Below are 21,295 nucleotides of genomic sequence, written 5' to 3' on the forward strand. Positions count from 1 at the left end.
TCTATAACTTGAAATATGTAATGGGTATCACAGATATGATTAGAGGCATCAATAGACCTAAAAAAAACAGTCCTTAAAGGACAATTCACAAGCAAATTCATCTGACTTCTTCTCTTCCTATCACTCCAAGCATCAATCATAATAGAAAGCGCATACTGAGCCTATGCTTCCTTCTTAACTTCTACAGTTTCCTTTGTGACACTCACTGCCTTTTTGAAAAAATTGCTCTGAAAGCTGATATGGGGTTTGGGGTTTCATCCCAAGGCCAAATTGGCCAATTGCCTCTACCCCAACATAGAAGCTGCTTAAGCAAGCGGTATTGAAAAGAATGCCCGCCTCATAAAACCATGTAGCAAGATAATAAGCAGCTTTATCTCTCTTTTCCTTCTTGACTCTATTTTCAATAATGGTTTGCTTCTTTGTTTTCTCTCCTGCAACCTCAAGGTAAGGCCGAGGTAAAAAACTATCCTTAGGGCCTCTAACCCGAGGCTTCTCAGTCCCAGAACCAGAACCAAAAGCAATTACAACTCCCTTCCCCTTTCTCCGAATAATGGATTGTTCAACCTCTTGACATCCCTCCCCAATCCTTTCCTCATCACTATCATCGTCATCATAATTGACCTGATCCCCAGACCTAATCTCTACTATAGAGGCAATCTCTCATCTTTTTTCAGTTTTACCATATTAAAACTTGTTTATTTCCTCTTTAACAGCATCAGGAGTCTTTTTACATGGGGCAACATCCCCCCTGATACCGGCAAGATATTTCTTGAATCGGTTTATGTCACATTTTGTATCCTTATCACAAAACTTGCATCTTATGCAGTTTTTATCATTAGGATCTGGGTTGTAGCCATATGTCCAATCAGGATCACCACTTCTATTAGATCCCGAAGAAGACATCTTAAATATAATACAATTTACTAAAGCAATAAAAAAAACCACTATGAGATTGATTGCTCAATCTTCAAACTTCCACCTCAAAGATGCTTTAGAAGACTCAAAATCTTCTAAAAAACCCCCCAATAGATTTGTAAATAATCTAATATCAATGGATGATGTTTTGATCAATTTTTGTTAACTTTGATAAACCCTTCGATCCTAAAAAATTTACCAAAAACTAGTTTTTGGGGGGGCTTTCTCTCTCTAAAATGGGCTCCAATAAGTTTTAGGTTTCAAATGAACCTTAAACCCCAATTTTTGCTCTTTAGTATAAAATAAATGGACAAAAAATGCCCCACCAAAACCCATTTCCTCCTCTGGGTGGGGCGCAGGCCCTAGGCGGCCACCTAGGGCTAGACGCTGAGCTCCCGCCTAGGCGGCCGCCCAATTTGGCCGCCTAGACGCTGGGCGGTCCGCTTTTTGAATCACTGGTGGTTGACCACCAAAGTTATTGTTTATCTAAGGTACACCACATCCCCCATTATTGTTCTATCTTGTTTGAACAAATCCATATATCTGAGAGTTGAAAAACGGTTGATCAAAGTTGTTTGCCTCTACCTTTGTAATTCCTATTATCTCTATTGGGTCCAAATTTTCGTTGTTATCTAACAAAGGGCATACTTTGATTTGGATAAGAGTGTTCTTCAGAGACATGAGGCTGGTTTCTAATTTCATGGCTTTAAAGAAGAGGTATAATCTCATAATAAGAAGGATTGGGGGACTTATGCATAGTGGTAGAAAAACTCTCATCTTTTGGTCAAAATTCATTAACAAGCTAAAATACCTTATTTTCATCTGGTTTGGGTTTGCGAAAATCCATTGAGTTTGTGTATGTATTATAATAGAGTCGAATTCCCTTTCTTGCAGGGTTGGAATCGCAAGGTAAGTTGGAACTCCCTAGCTTGAGAACTACTTGTATAGGCATTCTTGAGACATTTTCAAACCTCTGTAGAAGTATAAAGGCCAACAACAAGACTGAGACAGTCTTCTAACAAGGTCACTATGATCCAAGCTTTACGAAGCCGGTTGGACTTTAGCTATGATTTGTAGTCAGGGTTTTTGATTTCACTCTTACCATCAGGAGAGGAAATCTTTTGATTTGGCATAGGGCAATCACCATCAATGAATCCAAAAAATTCCTAACTCTCAATCAATAAGAGCATTTGGGTTTCCTATAATATATAGTTGTCATGTGTCAATTTAATTGACACAAAATTTTCCACATTAAGACTGAATGGATACAAAAATTTAGTTGTTGAGGATGAAGCATCCTTTTGAGCAAAAAGGTATTTGAGGACAGATAAATGGGTTTGGAGAAGTACGACAATAGCATTTGGATTTGATTTTTTTTTTTTTTTTTTTTTGTGGACTATGTAAGATGGTTTTATTGGAGAGAGTGCGTTAAATAGAAGAGATGGGAGAAGTCGAAGGACACTTAGAGAAGGACATGAGGGCTTTTGGGAAGGATAAAAAGAAAATGGCTACCAGTTTAAATCGGCAATTTAAAACCAGTTTTCTCGTATTGAAATGGCATTGATCGAATTGGCAATTGAGGAAGGTAAGCAAGGGTTTTTTTGCAATCAAGTAATTGATATCTTTACCAAGCCTCTACCATGAAATGTTTTTTGAGATCTTTGCTTCAAATTCGGACTTCAAATGTCTCTTCAGTTGAGTTTAAGGGGAAGTAATAGAAACAAAATCTAGTTTCTGGAAAGGCCACAGGGTAGAATATTGCCATTTCCTTTTTAAGGCAATTATGCACAACACCTGGAAGAAAATTAGAGAGAATGTAACAAGATAGAAAAGTGTATACTATCTGTGTAATATATAGGAAAGTGTAGACAATGTAATTTTTATATGAGTTGCATAATTGTATCATCATTACATATACAATGAAAGAACCACCACAATGGTGAGGAGGTACAATTATTTTTCAAGAGTTCCTTTCTCTCTCTAAAGTTCTTTATGTGGCTACTGCTTTAACATTAGTTTTCTTATCGCCATCTCCATGATCTGGTTGAATGTTTTCAACTGGATTATAACTTTTTTATCCAAGGATTAGGTGAATGTCCCCATCTGTATGTACTCACAGCAGTACAGCCTGATTTACACTCCTTACATGCTCATATTATAGTTAATTACAAAGGTTGTATTCTGGGGCCGTTCTCCTTTAAGATAAAATTTAATTAAAGAATATCAATATAGGAGGGATATTTGACCAAGCTAAACTCATGTTCAAAGAACTTTTGAACAAATTAAATAGAATTTTATGTCACGCCACAAAACTTGCAGAATGAAACATTAAAGATTCAATGCATTACATAAACTGATCAAACTTCAATAGCATGTAGGATCATTGCCGAAAAATCATTTGTTTACCAAAAATATTAAAATTTTCAAAGTATCGTCATGAGAAGGAAATAAAGTAAAACTCTCAAAACAATTAAAAAACAGAAAACAAGAAAAGTAAGTCAATATGTTCCAAAAATCGTCACCATCCCCAAACACTGAACAATAACCATGACCAAAAAAAAAGAAATAGAAGCCCCAAATGAATATTACCTCGTTAGAGCATAATCCTTAAAGCCATTGACCAAGCATCGGGCCTCCAAAGTTCCAATGCATCCTCGAAGACGAGGCTCCCCACCGTTAGTGATTTTCTTCCACGTGACAAACAAGGGACTGTAATAAAGTCCCTCATAGTAAGAGTTAAAAAGAGAATAAGGCCAAACTTTTATGCATGCCATTCAAGAGAAGCACATTTATCAGTATTTATAACGAAGTCATATCAACCTGTACAAAAAGCAAGTGATCATACCAGACAACTCCTATAGATATAATGGTGATAAAACAGATAAGAAGTTTAGGCCGAGAAGCAAACTGTGTGAATTACAGAAAGCATTTAGCCAGAGAAGCAAAGAAGAAGCGTAATTTCTTTTTATTAAAGCACATATCATCAAGGAATTGCAAAAGAAAAAAAGGCTTGATGATCCTTCAATTGAGAAACAGATGAAGTAAAATATATAAAAAGTGGAGTCAGTCAACATGGTCTGTTTCTGGGGACAAACTTCAAATGTGGAAACCCTAACTTCCTTAAAAACACTCTTGGGGTATCTACCACTATGCCAAAACCTGAGGGACCAGATGAAACATAAAATAACTACATAAGAACCCAAATGCCAAACAATACCAGACTCCTTCCCCAACAGAATATAAGCCAGCCTCAGAAGCTAATAATATGAACAAAATCATCAGTTTAATTGAACACAAGTTAGGAAACAGCGATGCGGTCATTTTCAAAATATAAAGGTAACCCTTCAACAGAAATATAAAAACGAGGTGACACCCCAACTTTAGAAAAGAGAAAAACTCGACCAAGAGAAATGTTGGTGCAAACGGATAAATTCAATCACAATTATGCATTAAGAAGAATCCTTATTAAATCTGGAAGACATAAAACAAGATTCAGCATGGATAAAATATGGCAGGCTGATGCGCTCAATGGAAAAGAATTTACTCTGTCCATAACTCATCCAAATTCGAATAGAGAAACTGCCAAGCATAACCATTACTCAATCAAAACCCAGCTAACATGAAACATTGCAGATAGAATTAACTAATATCCAGTTCCAATATAATGATAAAAGAAAATTGTTTCATCCGGCGGGGACCGCATTTCTACATTTGCGATCCCCGAGATATAAAGCATTTATCTTAAAGATGGATGCAAATAAGTGGTCCATCTAAAAACAATTGAAACTAACAGTCTAAATAGTTACTTAATAGAATTATTATTTTTAATTTTCAAAAAATTATTTATTTTTTCATATTCATGATCTCCATGTTAGATATTACATGTCATTAAAAATTAGGTCCGAAAATCCATCTCAAAAATAGATGACTCATTTCTACATGGACTCATAGAAACTGTGTCCAATGATCAAACACAAGCTACCAATTCACGAAAAAAAAAAAAAACAAACCAAGCAAACACAAAAGTAAAACAAAGACTCAAAAGAAATTTTATATTGGAATTGCATAAACTATCTATGACAAGGAAGAATTCCTAACGTTCAATTGAATTATCCTCCCCTTGTGTCAACTTTAAAATAATATAACGAAGGAAAAAACCAAAAGGAGGCAGTTAAACAAATAAATCAGAAAAAAAAAAAAAAGTGACAACAAATACATGATTCAAAATCCATATTCATTGGTTTAGCGACTTATGTCCCAATTTCTATGTGAATGGAAATAAAAGGTCTGATTGATACGATAAGAAGGAGCAATAATGTTTTCTATTTTAATTCTTAAAATGCATGTTCCCCTTATTCATGATTTTACCATCAGATCAAGGAAAAAAAATAATTAAGTTCTCTTGCATAAATATATTGCTTTATTTTCCATCAATTTCTCCCTACTTTACTGAATCTCTTCAGTTACATTATACACACTATTATTAACTGAAAGACTTCAAATAAACAGTAATGAAAAAGCAAACAAGAATGATAATCAAAGAAAGGCAAAAACTTACTACTGGCCTGCATCAAAAGCTGGAGGGGGCGCTTGCTCACTGGTGTAGTGAGCCACCAAAGTGTCAAAGCAATAGACCACCATTTCCTTATTAGCTGACACCATTTTATAATGCAAAAAGCGAACCAGAAAAACCAGCGAGGATCTGAAAATATAAGGAAGATCGGAACCAAAAAAATTAGAGCTTTGAGTTCCAGAACATCTAAGCAAGTTCTACACCACTTTAAAGCACAAAAGAAATGCAAAGACGAAAGAATAACGGGAAATGTGTAAAAGAAATTGACAACAAGGGTGGTTTCAGAATTGGGTTTTCTGGGATGAAATTTCCAGACTTGAGCTTCTTCTTTTTTCTTTTTTTTTTTGTAATTTTTATTCAAAAAGAAGCTCACTTTCTGGAATTAATCCCAAAATTGAAGAAAAAAATATCAGCTTGTCCAAAGGAGAAGCAGAGCATTTATAGGCATAATTCTAGGTGGACATGTCTAAAGTACCCTCGTCTTACGCCATCTATCCAAATTAACTTTTTCACTACCAGGTCATTAACTTTTTCATTACCCAATTTTATTACAACATATAATTTTGATGTAAAATATTCATAGGATTAAATCTATTTTTCTATCGAATTATAAAATTTTGAACTTAAAAAATTGTTAAAATCAAGTAGATCTATAAATATAAATATATGGAAATCTTGAAAATGGACGGTCTAGATAAAGTGTTATAAGATGTACTATTTTTAGGATTCAAAATTCTTTCTATTTTTCATAGCCATATATCTCGATGTCGAGATGATCAATTAAGAGTGTTTTTCAACATTAAAATAATATTTTCCGATAGATTTTCGAAGTGCATCCGTAGTTCTACATTTTAAGGTTGCAACCTTATATAAACTTTTTTCTATGAAGATTAACTAAAGTTAATCTATTTCTTTATCAGTTTTTTTAGGATTAGCTTCATGATGATTAATGATGGAAAATTGTTTCATGCTGGCTAGACCGCATTTCTATATATACGGTCCGGAAAGTGTAAAGCATCCATCTTAAAAATGGATGCAAGTAGGTGTTCTATTTAAAAACCATGAAACTAACAGTCCAAATATTTTCTTACTAGAATTATTATTTTAAGTTTTTAAATATACTTATTTTTTCATATTTGTGATCTCCATGTTAGATATTACATGTCCTTAAAAATTAAGTCTTAAAATTCATCTTAAAAATAGATTTATTAAGAGGCCCGCATAACTATGCATACGGGCTTGACCGCATAAAAACTGGCTCCTTCGATGATTGGCTATTAGGAGACCCATTACTTATTGGACAAGAATGTCACAATCGTTTTTTGCCATTGGATAAGAAATCTAATAAATTCTATATCAAGTTTTTCAAGATTAACCCAAGATATCTTTTTCTACAATAGTTATCTTTTTCTCTCTCAAGTTTTTTAAGATTAACCTCATTTTTAAGGATTGCATAGTATAAGACCCATTACTTATAAAAAAAAAGAGGTCGGAAACTTTTTTAGCCATTCGATTCGAAATCTAAAAAATGAAAGTATGCCGCAATATTCAATAGATTTTAATTCGGACATTGTGCCACTTCTATTTGAAATCCGATTAATAATTATGACATCTATGTATCAAAAATAAATAGTTTCATTATATAATATCAGGATCTACAAAATCAGTTTTGTACCGTAGTCTTACTAGACTATTTTTGGATAAGATAGTGTCATACTAGACTTTGTGCGCAAAACAATGACAATCTCAAGCTCCTCTATTGCTTAATAATAATTATGATCTCTATATACCAAAAGTAAATAGTCTTGTTATATAATATTTGCCGGATATAGAAAATAAGTTTAATACCCTTGTCTTACTAGATAGTAATAATAGTTAAGGAAAATTTGTTTAAAGCACCCAAGAAATTTAAAAATGTCAAACATATCAGGTTTGGAATAGTTGAAACTTGAAAAAATAATAAAATGACTTGCGCAAAAAATAATAATAATAAAATGCTACTTGATAAGTTAGGTATATACTGAAAAACTTCCCAATATTGTATATCTATATTAAATGGAGCTTCGGTGGTCTCCACCTATTTGGGTGTCCCTTTGAAACTACACTTAATAAGTGGCACTAGAGTCATAGGAATTGTAAAAGCCAAAAGGGTGGCATCGGGCTTGGGCCCAAGCCCAGCCCTTGTCCCTATATGGATAGCGCCCAAGCCTAGCCTAACCCTAAAGGGCCACGGTTAGACTAGGCCGGTCCAGAAATCATTGAAAAAAAAATAAAAAATAAAAAAGAATGGTCAGGCCAGCACTAGCACTAGCTCTAGCCCTAGCCTCGCCCTTGGGCCATAGTTTGTGCGCAAGGCCTTACTTTCTTAGGGCGAGGCCAGGCCAGGCTGCGGGGCCCTTTGCCAACCTAGAAGGCAATAACCAAATCTTGAGCATAAACAAGGTTTTGGTGGAGTTGCCGACCCAATCTATTCTCATATGTCTGCAGATGGATCTTGGATAAAAAATTTCTTTCTCGGACCCCAATTTGAAAAACAAGTTATTGAATTTCAATCATAGTCTATTTTCACCCATGCTTAAAATAAAGTTATGAAAAATATATCAGTGGGCTAGAGCCCCCCGCTAGTTTTTTTTGTCCAGTTCAATGGATCGGCGTCCTGAAAAAACTAAAAAGAAAATAAAAAAAATTAAGTGGGGGCCAACCGAAACTGGCCAAACCTAGCACGTTCAACAATTAAATTTTTAAAAAATATAGACTAATTTTCTGACAGAATATGACAGTTCTATTGGAAAAACCCATCGATTCCCAATATTTTATGGGATTCGGATCAATCCGACTAATCCCCGGTCCAGATTAGCCGGTTTCGATCCTGATCACCAATTTTTTAAAGTTTTGACTTATAACTATCTACCATCATGCGTATGCTTTTAAGGTGCAAATTCATGGCTCTGTTTGTAATGTGATTTAGACCATAAGAAATTGTAGTGGACTCATGCGTCCAGGACGCCTACCATTCGACGAGAAACTTAATATAAGAATTCTTGATTTGTTTCTTTGTTTAATTTGCTCCAACTTCTAAACATTTTTGGTCTTCTCATTGAAATTTACTCAAATCAGGTGAATCAAATTCAAAAGATATATATGTTTACTGAATTTCGAATCTATAATTTTGGGGGACACTTCTTTGACAGTTGCAGAAAAAAAGAAGGGATTTTAGTTACAGGGGTATTTTTGGGAATGTTTATAAAATGGTGGCTTTCTCATTATTGGCACGTGTGTACCGTCCTTTTTCAAAAGCTTAATCATTGAACGCGTGCCACAATGATCTTGGGACTCACTCTCTCGCAACAGATTCCAAATTTTTCAACGCATGCAATTTGTATAGGGCCTAGCCGTTCGTGACCAAGTAAAGCTTCACCTTAGATCATCTGAAAGTTTATTTTTGGATATTAGAAATTTTCATGATTTATAAATTTTTTCTATTTTTCACTTTCATTTATCAAAAAACCCAAAAATTTAAATTATTCCTTACTGCATAAAGTTTTTGTCTTTTCTATCTTCCTACCCTAGATCTCGTTAATCATACATTATTATTCTAAATATTTTGTAAAATAACTCCATCTCCATCTCTCTCAAAACTTTATATCTCACCTCTCTCATCCTCTCTTTTCTCTCTTATTGTCTCCAACTCATAATTTGGTCACCTTTAAATTTGGATCTTTAGCTCGAGCCATTTATATTCCTCTATCTCTCTTTCTCTCTCTAGTTTTATGTAGAAAGAAAGAGAGAGCATGTTATCTCCTCTATTTCTCCATCTAGAAAGAGGGGATGGCGCTAGAGAGGGGATGTGTTAGCAGAGCTGCTCACAGTGCGGCAACAATGGCCATAGCTCGGGAACTTGCTTGCAGGATAGCAGCAATGACAATGACGTTGTTGTGGTATTTGGGATAAGATTAACAGAGGGATTCAATTCCAATAATACTTCCCATATAAATAATTCAATGAGGAAGACAATCAGTTGCAATAATCTCTCCCAATATGGCACGTCACCAGAGACGAGGTCTCTTTCTCTCTCTTCACGTCCCTCAATTTCCTGTTTTTGAGGAACTTTTTTTTTTATGAGAAACTCACCTCACTCAATCTCTATTGTATTTCTCCTTGTATTTATTAATTCCTAGTTTGAAAGTGGTTGATTTTCAGTTATATTTTGTATTTACTCAGTTTTAGTTGGATTTGGGTTTTTTGATTCACTTCACTAATTTTTTTTTTTCGATAGAGTTCTCTCGAAGCAGGTCTCAACTGAGTTTGAGGTTTATGACTGTTCATCTTTGTTCTTTTGAAACTCTTTCCATTTTTTGGGGCAAAAAAATAGAAGCAGAGGTTTCAGAGAGAGAGAGCGGAGAGATATAGGGTTTTGAGAGAGATCGACATTGAATCATTTTACAAAATGTTTAGGTCAATAATATATGGTCAAAAGGATCTAGGGGATAGGAAGATAAAAAAGATAGAGACTTTATGCCGCAAGAAATAGTTTAAATTATTGGGTCTCTTAAGAAATAAAAGCCAAAAATATAGAGTTAAGAGATATTTTCCTAAAAAATAAGTACAAATCTTGTAAATTTGTGAACATTTATTTTTACGGCACAATGGACAGTTTAGAGATTGTGTTACAATATATACTATTTTTTTGGGTTTGAAATCTAAATTTTTCAACAACCATTGTTGTCAAGACGAGATGATTGATTTAAAGGTTTTTTCAACTCTAAAACTACAATTTTTTGTGAGTTTTTGAGTGAGGCTTTACTTATTTTAACGAGGGGTGCAGCCCTACCAAACATTTTTCTTTTTCAATTTCTCACCTAAACAGTCTAAACTGTCTCTCTTAAGTCTTCCTTGTCCGCTGGATTGACAGTGGGCGGCCGCTGGCGTGTCATTTGCAAAGCCTAAAATTTTAAGGAGAATTCATAGAACACCCCAAATTTCCAAATTAAACATAAGAAAGATTGGTGTTCCTTCAAATCAGACGCCTACAAATGTGTCGTTCACAAGTTCAAAATAGTGTTCGAAACGACCGATCGGGCAAACTAGTCGGTCCTAGCCTGATCTGATTAGTCCGATCAATTCTGACTAGATTAGTCGATTAGTGTCTCAATTTTTTTTGAAAATGAAATTTAGGTAAAAAATCTCTAAAAAATTCTAAAAAATTGTAAAAGAATGTTTAAAATTTTACGTATTTTTTTAAATATTATCACATAAAAAAGGAAAAAAAATAAATATTATAAGCATAATTGAGTTTTATAAAAAATGATGCACTTGAAGCAATACTTTTTCAGTAATCTCTCTCTCTCTCTCTCTCTCTATATATATATATATATATTATATAATATGTAATCAATATATACTATATACTATAAATTACATTGATAAAATAAATATAAATATACAATATATAATTTAATAGGATATAATATAATATTCAAAATATTATAATATTTCAACTCAAGACCATGTTTGTTTTTTGGGTATTTTGGAATTCAGTTAAAAATGTAGGTAAAATATAAAATTGTTCGTCTCTTTGTGACAATTTTGATAAATTTCTCTCTCTCTCTCTCTCTCTCATATATGTGTCTACGTGTAGGTTTATGTGCTCCCTGGGGGCTAGTGATGTAGGTATTAGATTGAAGATCAAATCAGATGAACAACGAATAAATTTTATATCCCCCGAATTGAGGGAACTGTGGGCTTGGTACCCTGTCGGACCTGACCAACTCTAATGCGTCTGAGTCTATTTGTCCAAAGCGACAAACCCTGTAATTAGCAAATAAAAAATTTACAATAATATATAAAGTTTTAAGTAGAGAAATAGAATAAAGAAAATTGTTTCATATCGGCTGGACCACATTTCTACAATATGCGGTCCAGAGGTGTAACGCATCCATCTTAAAGATGGATGCAAATAGGTAGTCCATCTAAAAACAAATGTAACTAATGATCCAAATATTTTTTTAATATAATTATTATTTTAAAGTTTTCATTTTTTGTTTTTTTTCATATTCATGATCTTCATTAAAAATTATGATCAAATTATATTTAAATATGTATTTATTGTCAAACCAGTATTTCTACAATATGCAGGGCGGTAGCATATAAACTGTATCCATAAAAGAATAGGAAAAAGAAAAAAAAAAGAGAAATATATAAAATATGATAAAAGGATAGCTTTGCAGACTCTGCACTGCGACACAGTGCATATTTTTAGAACAAATTGCCGATTAGTGAGTATCAATGAGTCTGATTAGTTGGTTGATTAGTGCATTGAAAAAATTCATGCATACTGACCATTGGAATCGGGCCAAATTGGGATCGGCCAATGACCGATCCTGAGTTAGTTGGCCCATTTTTTAAAAATCAGCCAATCTCTTAAATACTGTTTCAAAATTAGAAAGAAAAGTGCTTCGTTCATCAGGGGGTGCACATCCACATATGCGTCTCCTAAGGCATCAAATATCCATCTCAAACTCATAGAAACTTTGTTCAAATTTAAAAGAAAATCTTGAAACTTGTGACTCGCTCCAAATTTTAAAATGGAGTACCGGTTCTATGAGTCCCTGGATTCATATGTAGAAATACACTTCGTCTTAATAACTTATCTTTGAAATGGATCTTGGACCCTAATATTTAAGGAGTATATAATCTCTAGATTAATCTATGTCCGGACACAAAAGAAATATGAAAAATACAAAAAAGGTCCAATCTACTAAAAAATCCCTTAATGTTCTTTATTTTTTCCCTGTTTACCTCTCAGTTTGTTGATCCCAATATAGGACCGTTTTTTTTTTGCCTTTGTTAGTATGGTTGGGCCATTTACTTTAGGGCAATTGGGGATTGGACAGATGTCCAACTGCTATACTGGCCTTTATAATGTTGTTAACATCGGACTGATTTGGAAATGACCTATCCATTGTATGCAATATCGAGCAGGTCTTAATTTTCTTTTATTTTATAGTTTTAGCGTGAAGTGGAAGGAGTTAGGGATTATAAAAGAACTAATTAGAATACATTCTTTGAACCATTGTTCTCTCTCTCTCTCTATCCACCCAATTTCTAGAAGTTCTTGGACTCCACTGCTCTGATTGAGTATCATGGTCTGAATTAGGTATTATTATTTTTATTTCCTTGTTTGTTGTCTATAGAAAGGTGCTTTTTTATTGTGCATTGTGTTCATTACTTCAATTTATTTCTTTGTGTGATCACTTAGTTTTTGCAAGGTGAGGTGCTCTTCGTATAGTTTGATATATATATATTTTATGAGTAATGATCTTATGGGACCCTGCCCCTCCTTATATAAGACCCCTAAGGACCACTGTTACATATACTTCTCAATCTTGGGATAAAAAAAAGGTGAAACCAGCTGACCCGTGCTACAACCGGCCACAACGGGTCATTTTTTTCTCAAAAACTCCCGTTTTGCTATTCTCATCCTCGCCCTTTTTCTCTACCTCTCCGTAGCCCACTGGTTTCCTCTCATCTCTCTGCGAAGAACACTGGGACCACCCAAAATAAAAAGAGACCTTGCCCCCAATAACACCTATTTCTCTCTCGCAAGGTCACGAGGTCTTTGAGAAAGGGTAAAGAACAAAAATCAGGTATTTCTCAGTCTCTCTCTATTTGTATCTTTATTTCTTGTTTTTATTGGGGGAAGGTATTTTTGTAAGGCATCTCTCAAGCTCTCTCAGCATCTCTTTTTTTTTTTGGGGTTCGTATGTCTCGGTCTCTCTATAAAATTGTATCTCTGTATCTCATTTTTATTGGGGTAGTGTTTCTCAATCTTTGTATTTATCAATCTCTCTCTCTAGGGAATTTTAGGGCTTCTGTTGTAGAGTTTTCATCTGATGTAAAGAAGAAGGTTAGAGATGGTTGGAGAAGAAGATTGTGGTCTCTGTTTGTGGGTGTGGAGGAGGTGAAAGAGGGCACCGATAATATTAGGCATCTTCGCTTCTGTGAAGTTGTAAAGGTGGTTTTCTTTCTGTTATTTTTTTTTCTAATAATTCTCATATTTCTTGTTCTGTTTCGTCTTTCCATTGATAAAGTATGTATCTTATATTTTATTTTAATTTCCCTTTTTTTGGGTATGAAGCTTTCAAGCTATGAGAGAAAAGGATCAATTTACAGTGAATTCTTGCCTTTTCACCAAAGTTTGGAATCATGATCCTTGAGTTGAAAAAGAGAATTTGGAGTAGTGATTGCAAGTTTTTTTTGGTTCTTGTGTAGAATTCCTGATTGAGAACAACTAATCTTCACAGTCTTTCATTTTCCAGTCTTCTTATTAACTATCAGAGAAGAAAGGTATATCATCATACATTTCAATAAGGTAGGTATGATTTCACAATGAGAAAAAAAAATATTATTCAAAGGGTTTTGGATCTCTGCATATGTTCTTGTAGATAGAAATCACAACGATTGTTTTATAATGATATTATATGATTCTAGTTGATGGATAAAGATCAACCCCAATTTTTATCCTAGTATTTGGGGACCTGTGGGGAAGAATAAACCATTACCATGTTCTTGAAAACAATGACTTTTATTTGTTAATTGAATATAGATGAATGATTTGTAGAGTATAATAGACATTCTTCTCTACAAATGGATTTCTTGTTACAAATAAGATATCTTCATGTTCACTCTCATATTTTTCTATAAATTTTGAGTTTTTACTTACCAATTCACAAAGAAAAACAACAGAGAGAGAGAGAGAGAGAGAGAGAGAGAGAGAGAGAGAGAGAGAGAGAGAGAGAGAGAGAGAGAGAGAGAGAGAGAGAGAGAGAGAGAGAGAGAGAGAGAGAGAGAGAGAGAGAGAGAGAGAGAGAGAGAGAGAGAGAGAGTTTCTTTTGAATTAGTTTCTTCTAGTGAATTAGTTTCTTATAGTGAATAAAAAGTTCTTGTATGACTCGGGAATCACCTGAGTCAGATGGGACCAGGACATTAGCGATTTGGGGCCAAAATTTCTAGTTTGTAATTTTTACCCGGACAGGTGCTGGAATAGTGGGAGTCTGACCGGGGGAAGCAGAATCGTACCCTGCCAATTCATAGCTTGATCCGATATTTGAATAACTGGTTAATTATATGTACATTGGGGTGGGTTGTCTGTCAATATGTGTGATATGAGGATTGCTACGATGGTTGATATTTCCAGAGGCTCATTTGTCTTCTTTCTTTGTTGTTTCTAAGGTTCTGCTCCATCGCCTTCTTCATGTTAACCTTGTGTAGGATATGATAAATTTCTATAGCCTCTGCTTTATGTGATAAATTTCCTTCCTTTTTTGGCAGTTCTTGTTAGTTCTAACAAATAATTGAAATTGGCACAATTGGAGTCATTTCCTTGCACAACATCCTCAACTTATCTCGCATGTGAGGACCAAGTTTCGGCCGATCTTTTTGCAGTGTTTGAACGTTCAACATCCTCTTGAACTAATAGTAATAGCAATGTCAATAACAGTAATAATGTTGACACCAATATACCTAAGCCTCCTCCACTCCCTTCTTCTCTTGGTTATTCTAAGACCCATGATCCTTCCAATAGAAGGCGCTCAGGTTACAGTTGTGTCCCAAAAGAAACAAAGAACACATGGGAGAGGTTGTTTGAAGAAGGGTACAGAGCTGATGTTCATATTCTAACTGATGACAAGGCCGTCATCTCTTCGCACTCAAACATTCTTGTAAGTGCAATCATTCCTCATTTTTGTTGTGCTGATAAGATGTCTTGCATTTTTTAATCTAGAATCCATTGGTCTTGTGAATCATCTGCTAAATAATACAAATTATTTGATTTTGCATAAAATGATTGTATAACATATTTGTTCTGGTGAAAGTCACCAAAGAATAAGCTAAATCACTCGCCTAATTGAGTGGTAATTTGGAATTCAAAATCCAAGACCTTGTTTCTTGACTTTCCTAGATGTTATAATCTTTCTCTTTGTAAGGTAGAAGATTTAAGATGAATATGTAAAAGTGATCCCTAATTCTTAAGTGATGGTGATGCCCTTTGATTATTTCTTTAATTGTATTGCCTACTGAATTTGCCTGAGGTTCATGAATAGTTAAACCATTATTCCCATTGTCCTTATGTATTCGAGTGAAATCTGCAAGTAAGTTCTGAGGCCAATAAAGAAGAGAGTCCTAGAGACAAATGCTCAATATACACCTGGTTAAAGAAGATTTTGAATACTACTAGTGCCATCAAAGAGAGAGAACTACAAGAAATATATGTACTGGCTCAATATGGTTTAGAAGATTAATGTAAAACATTTGGATATTTTGTTGTCGAGTTTCACTCGATATGTGGATGACGAAGCAATTGGGCATTGTTTCAGAGCAAGTTACAACTTTGGAGGAGAAGATTGAAGCCATTTTAACTGACTTTGAGCTCAGATTCTCATTGTCATCTTTCTTTTCTTTGCTTGTATTGTGTTTTGTGAATAACCATTGTATATCCTATGCAACTTCCAAATATTAATAAAATGGGAATGTTTTGCCACTTGTTTTACTACCTCAACTTCGTTTTTTTTTCCCAAATATTAAGTGCTCATTGTCAATGACTTTGGTCCAATCTAGAATGTCCAATTGACAAGATGTAGAGAGAGAGACCATCCACACTCATGATACTTGAAGGTGGAGGCTAAGATATACACATAAAAGTTCAGCATGTAATTCTCATTCTCTATGGTTTTTCTATAGACTGGCAACACAACACAAAAAAATTGCTAGTGCCATTTACAAGTGTTAAGCAGCCCACAAAGAAGTTGCTCTATACAAAAACCCGCAAAAGGGCTCAAAAAATGCTTTACATCCAAAATATAAATAAAAAGTTTAGATATAAATAAATGGGGGACCATATGCTAAAAAACGTGCTAAAAAAACTCCCATGTTTGTTGTCTTGTGTTGCTCCTCTTTAGCGAGAACATTGGATGCTGAGCTGGGCTCTCTCAATGAGTAACTTCATAACAAAAGTGGGACTTATCCACAAAGGTCAGAACAAAATGTTGTAGTTGCATCAAACTGCATGTAAAGGGTAAAAAACCATCACCAAGCAAATATATAATAGGTTATCACTAAGAGGTTCCAAATGTCGTGGCCAAAATCTATCAAGTTAAAAGACAAAATAACTTGTCATACAAGTGGTGAGAGTAAGAAAAAAAAGTAGATAAAAAGAGTACAAGGTAATCAATATTTACAACATAATCAATATTTTACCCTTGCAATGTGTGAATCACTACTTTTTGTTAATGAACAAGTGCATGAATTATGTCCCACTTTGTTGCACATATGGCATGTAACAAGCTTCCGCGGCTTCTTTTTTGATGGTGCTTTAATTCTTATGGTTGAGGGGCTGCCCTTTGTTGTTGCCAGTAATGGGTTTTGCAATATAATATCACTTGTTGAACAATCTAGATTTATTTCACTTGTTGACGTAGCTACTCCCATGTTACTTTCATTGCCCATAGTGCAAACTTGTGTTGCATTTTCACTACTTTCATCATGGATAGCTCTTTGCCTCAATTCTTGAAATCCTAACAACACCACATCAAAAACACGTGTAGATTTTGCCCCAATCTCTGCAATGTTAATTGCTTCGCGACTTAAATAGTTGAATCATGAGAATAGAGAATCCATGGAATTTCCCATCACTCCTTTGTTATGCTCAATTAATAAAGCCCATTTCTTGGCATTTCTTGTCCATCGCCTCAAAATGTATTGGGATGGGATTTCTTGAACATGTTCACGATGCAAAACGACTAACATATGTCTACAAAGGTACTCAGAAAAGTCAAACAATTTACAGCTACAAGTTGCTTCAGTTACTACGAATTCTTTGCTATTTTTTTCATATGCGATCAACTTGTTTGTGTTGATTGACCCATCCTCCCCAATTTTATTTATCACAATTGATATCACTTCATCCAGTTCCTTTTGAAACTTAAGGAACACTGTCATGATATAAGCATCTGCTGCTTGTTTCTCCATAAGTAGTATTGTGTTCAAAGTTGGTGTAGAATAAGAAGTGAGATAATCTAAATAGGATTCATCGTTGTAATGATGATCAAGAGCTTCTTCATATTTAAGAACAAATTCTTGCAGGGTAGTTTGAGGGTTAAAAAACCCATGAAAAAAAATGGTTCATACTTTCACTTCGCTGGGTAGTCGAGCAATTTGCAAAGAATGTACCACGCCAGTGGACTGGTATCCATTGATGTCGAATATCACATAATGATGGTAACCAGTTATTTTCCTTCAGCTCATAATTATCAATAAACAATCCCTATGAGCTCTCGAACTCTTCAATTGTTTTGGTCCAAATACAATTGAGGAACTCCCTTACAGAAGTAGGATGTTTTGCACAAATGCTACCCAACTTCTCATTGACCTTTTTTAAGATGTGCCATTTGCAAAATCTGTGGACAACGTTCGGGAATACACTAGCAATAGCTCCTTGCATGGCCTTGTCTTGGTCGGTAATTATTGTAATTGGATGTTTGCCATGCATTGCTAAAAGCCAAACAAATGATGATTCAGTTTCATCTCCTAAAAGTGCACACCCAAATAAGGTAGAATTTGTATGGTGGTTGATTCCAGTAAAAAGGGCAAAAGGCATTTTAAACCTATTAGTCTTATAGGTTGTGTCAAAAATCACTACATCCCCAAAACATTGATATGCATTCCTTGACCTAGCATCAACCCAAAAAATATTTGCTAAATGGACATTGTCAGTTATATCATTTGCATAAAAGAAGGAAGGATTTTCACTTTGCATGCGCTTTAAATAATTTAAGAGAAATTGAGCATTATCGTCAAGACTTTTCTTTTTAAGCTTTTTGAGCTCATTTCTATAATCACGATCCATTAGGCCTAAATTACAGTCTCCACCAAATTCTACTCTAAAGACATTCATAATCTTTTTAGTAGAAATCCCGGCGTTATGAAAAGTATCTATAATACTTCTCTTACATTCAGAAACAGCCTGATGTGATCGGAGGCAACGAACCTTACTTGGGCTCACAAACACTTGATTGTGGTCTCTCTCAAACCGTGTAACAATCCAATTATCAATATTCTTCTTACATATTTTCATCATTGCTTTGCAACCAACTTTTGTGTCTGGTACCTTCCGAGTAGCTTTTCCAATATCAACTTTCCTTGAACGAAATCCTTCTCTTGAATATAAAAATTTATGAGAGCGCATGACCCCATCATGTTGTGTTTTTTTTGTATTCCCCATGTGCATACTAAATCCCAATCGCCTTGCATATTCATTATATAGTAATTTGCATATTCATTATATAGTAATTTTGCTTCTTCTTCAGATGAAAATTCTATACCCATAAATGGCTCGCAACCCATATTTCCTTCATTTGTATTGGGGCTTCCCATTCTTCCATTTTCATCTTCCTCATTGCAAGTGTTTATAACACTGACCTCCTTAGAATCATCATTATTGTTCCCTTTTAATGATCAACCAACTTATGGCACCAACGCCATTGTGTTCACGGACAATGACATCCCAGCCAGCTTCAACTGCTTTCATGTTCAACCTCTGATCATTATTTCATACATGGATACGAGATATGGAGAGTGCTTGTTGATAATGGGGCATCCTTAAACATATGCCCCATGAAAACAATGAAGTAGATAAGCAAAAGCCCGGATGACTTCGAGCCATGTCAACTAACTATCGTCGCATACGACGGGACCAAGAGACAAGCTGAAGGCATACTACCGCTCACACGCAAGATCGGCCCTATCGTCCAAGGGATAAAGTTTTACATCTTGGACATAAAACCTTCATTGAACATACTGTTAGGAAGACCATGGCTGCATGAAAATCTCATGGTCGCCTCTACATTTCATCAATACCTCAAATTTCTGACTAAAAATGGTGTCGCGAAGGTATGTGTTGAACCCCCTTCTTTCCTCAATCCTAGTATAGGTAATAGGAAGGTAGCCGTCGGGGTTGAGCTTGGAGAAATCCTTCTCACTTCTTTCGAATGAGCCGATTGTGCCAACTTACACCTAGAGGCGCAACCCTGTTCTCAAAATCTTGCAAACTTCTGCATCGATGGATGACATTATTTAATGTCAACATCGATACGGTTTCTGGTCCCTCGAAGCTTGGCACATGCTATTCTTTCAAGGCTTCCAAGCATGCCAAGGCTTGGGGAGTCAAGGGTAAGGCGTAACAGAGGCAATTTCTGAATCACCCCAAGCCAAAATTGAAAACGGGGATCGAAGAGGACTTAGGTGTCCTCTCACCTTATTTCGAAGCCAAATGAAGCCTTCAAGCTATCCGGGTTTTGTATCTGGAGGCATTCAAAGCCTCGATCCTCTCAATGCCCATCCTTCAAAATGGTCAAAGGTGATCCTTGATTCCCCAACGATCAGGAATTCTTCTTCCACACCTCAGCACACACAAGAACTAGGAATTGAAGTCCTTTTTGCTGACTTGGATTTGAAGGTATGTACAATCGACTCTAACCCAGCCAAACGTGCTCATCCATGTCTTCAAACGTAGGAACGAAATTAGTCAATCATTCCTCTATCTTGAGAATCACTGGAAGCATACCAGCGATACCTTCAAGTCCCAGTGCCGAAAAAGGGATAGGCGTAGGGTGGCTAGGTGGCCACCCTTCACGACTAGTCCCCAACATATCTCTCGCGAGTCCCATAAGGGACACCTCTTGTGTTATTTCAAAAACCATTGAAAATTCAAAACGTGATAAAATTGATAATAAGGAAAAAGAATTTTTAAAAACAGCGAGCACTCAAAATAGCTCAATAATGGTACATAATACCCAAGTCGACGAATTGGACGACCAAGACGAAGATCAAGAGAGCCAAGAGTCTAAAGAAATCCCTCAACCTAAGGAACTCACTTCTCATGTTGAGTAATTCAAGAAGAGGTTCGATGCTGACCCAATATCTATCATCGAAGAGACAATTGACGTAAACTTATGAACTGAGAAGGACCCAAGGTTTACCAAGGTTCGAACCTCCCTATCTCCTAAGGAGCAGGAAAATATGATTTCCTTTCTCAAGAAATATCGTGATGTCTTCCCCTAGTCATACGATGTTATGCCAAGGCTAGATCCCACATTGGTACAACATCTCCTAATATTCAACGAAGGGACAAAGCCTGGAAGGAAGAAACTCTGACGTCAAAAGACCCACCTTGAGCTCAAAATTAAGGAAGAATTTGATAAACTGCTCAAGACAAATTTCATTACCCTCGTCGATTACTCAGAATGGTTGGCCAACATAGTGGTCGTACCCAAGAAAGGCAGGAGAATACGAGTGTGTGTCGACTAGAGAGACCTCAACAAGGCATGTCCCAAAGACAATTTCCCATTACCAAACATAGATGCTTGGTCGAAAACACTATGGGGCATGAGATGTTGTCATTCATGGACAACTTCTCGGGTTACAACCAGATCCTCATGGCAGAAGAAGACCAAACCAAGACTTCATTCATAACGTAATGGGGAACCTACTACTACTGTCTCATACCCTTTGGCCTAAAAAATGTAGGGGCAACTTATCAACGGGCAATGACTAGCATCTTCCATGACTTAATGCACACCATCATGGACGACTATGTCGACGACATTCTAGTCAAGTCGAAGGCCAGGTTTGACCATCTCACCAACTTGAGAACCATTTTTTAAAGACTTCGGAAACATCAACTCAAACTCAATCCTTAAAAATGTGCCTTTGGAGTTGAATCCAGCAAGTTACTGTGTTTTATAGTAAGTCAAA

General features: G+C 35.5%; 1 protein-coding gene, 1 long non-coding RNA gene and 1 pseudogene across 10 annotated transcripts in view; 1 reads left to right on the forward strand and 2 right to left on the reverse strand.

Moving 5' to 3' along the window:
• LOC148780949 (uncharacterized protein At2g38710-like) overlaps positions 1-5,896 on the reverse strand; it is a 68,367-nt gene extending 62,471 nt beyond the window's left edge. For 4 of the 7 annotated variants that reach the window (XM_088874598.1, XM_088874597.1, XM_088874596.1 and 1 more), the window contains exons 1-2: positions 5,474-5,895; positions 3,505-3,624 (exon numbers count right to left, since the gene is read on the reverse strand). In XM_088874598.1, the coding sequence (XP_088730724.1) occupies positions 3,505-3,624; positions 5,474-5,577 (224 nt within the window). In that variant the 5' untranslated portion in view covers positions 5,578-5,895. Of the gene's footprint in view, positions 1-3,504; positions 3,625-5,473 lie in introns of all 7 variants that reach the window. The other 3 variants (XM_088874601.1, XM_088874600.1, XM_088874599.1) reach the window with 1 other exon arrangement.
• A 7,021-nt stretch (positions 5,897-12,917) lies between these two features.
• LOC110007799 (uncharacterized) lies at positions 12,918-16,027 on the forward strand. Of its 3 annotated transcripts, XR_016060100.1 has the most exons (5): positions 12,918-13,134; positions 13,345-13,502; positions 14,523-14,719; positions 14,819-15,207; positions 15,862-16,027. It is a non-coding gene; the product is annotated as an uncharacterized LOC110007799 (long non-coding RNA). The 3 variants fall into 3 exon arrangements; XR_016060099.1 differs by lacking the exon at positions 14,523-14,719 and having other exon boundaries at positions 12,927-13,134; positions 13,355-13,502; XR_002281994.2 differs by lacking the exon at positions 14,523-14,719 and having other exon boundaries at positions 12,928-13,134.
• A 1,113-nt stretch (positions 16,028-17,140) lies between these two features.
• LOC105421125 (protein FAR1-RELATED SEQUENCE 5 pseudogene) lies at positions 17,141-18,728 on the reverse strand (annotated as a pseudogene).
• Between the last annotated feature and the right edge of the window lie 2,567 nt (positions 18,729-21,295).

This window comes from Amborella trichopoda, chromosome 8 (assembly GCF_054954075.1).
Source record: "Amborella trichopoda isolate Santa Cruz 75 chromosome 8, AtrichopodaSantaCruz75HAP2 v2.0, whole genome shotgun sequence".
NCBI lineage: Eukaryota > Viridiplantae > Streptophyta > Magnoliopsida > Amborellales > Amborellaceae > Amborella > Amborella trichopoda.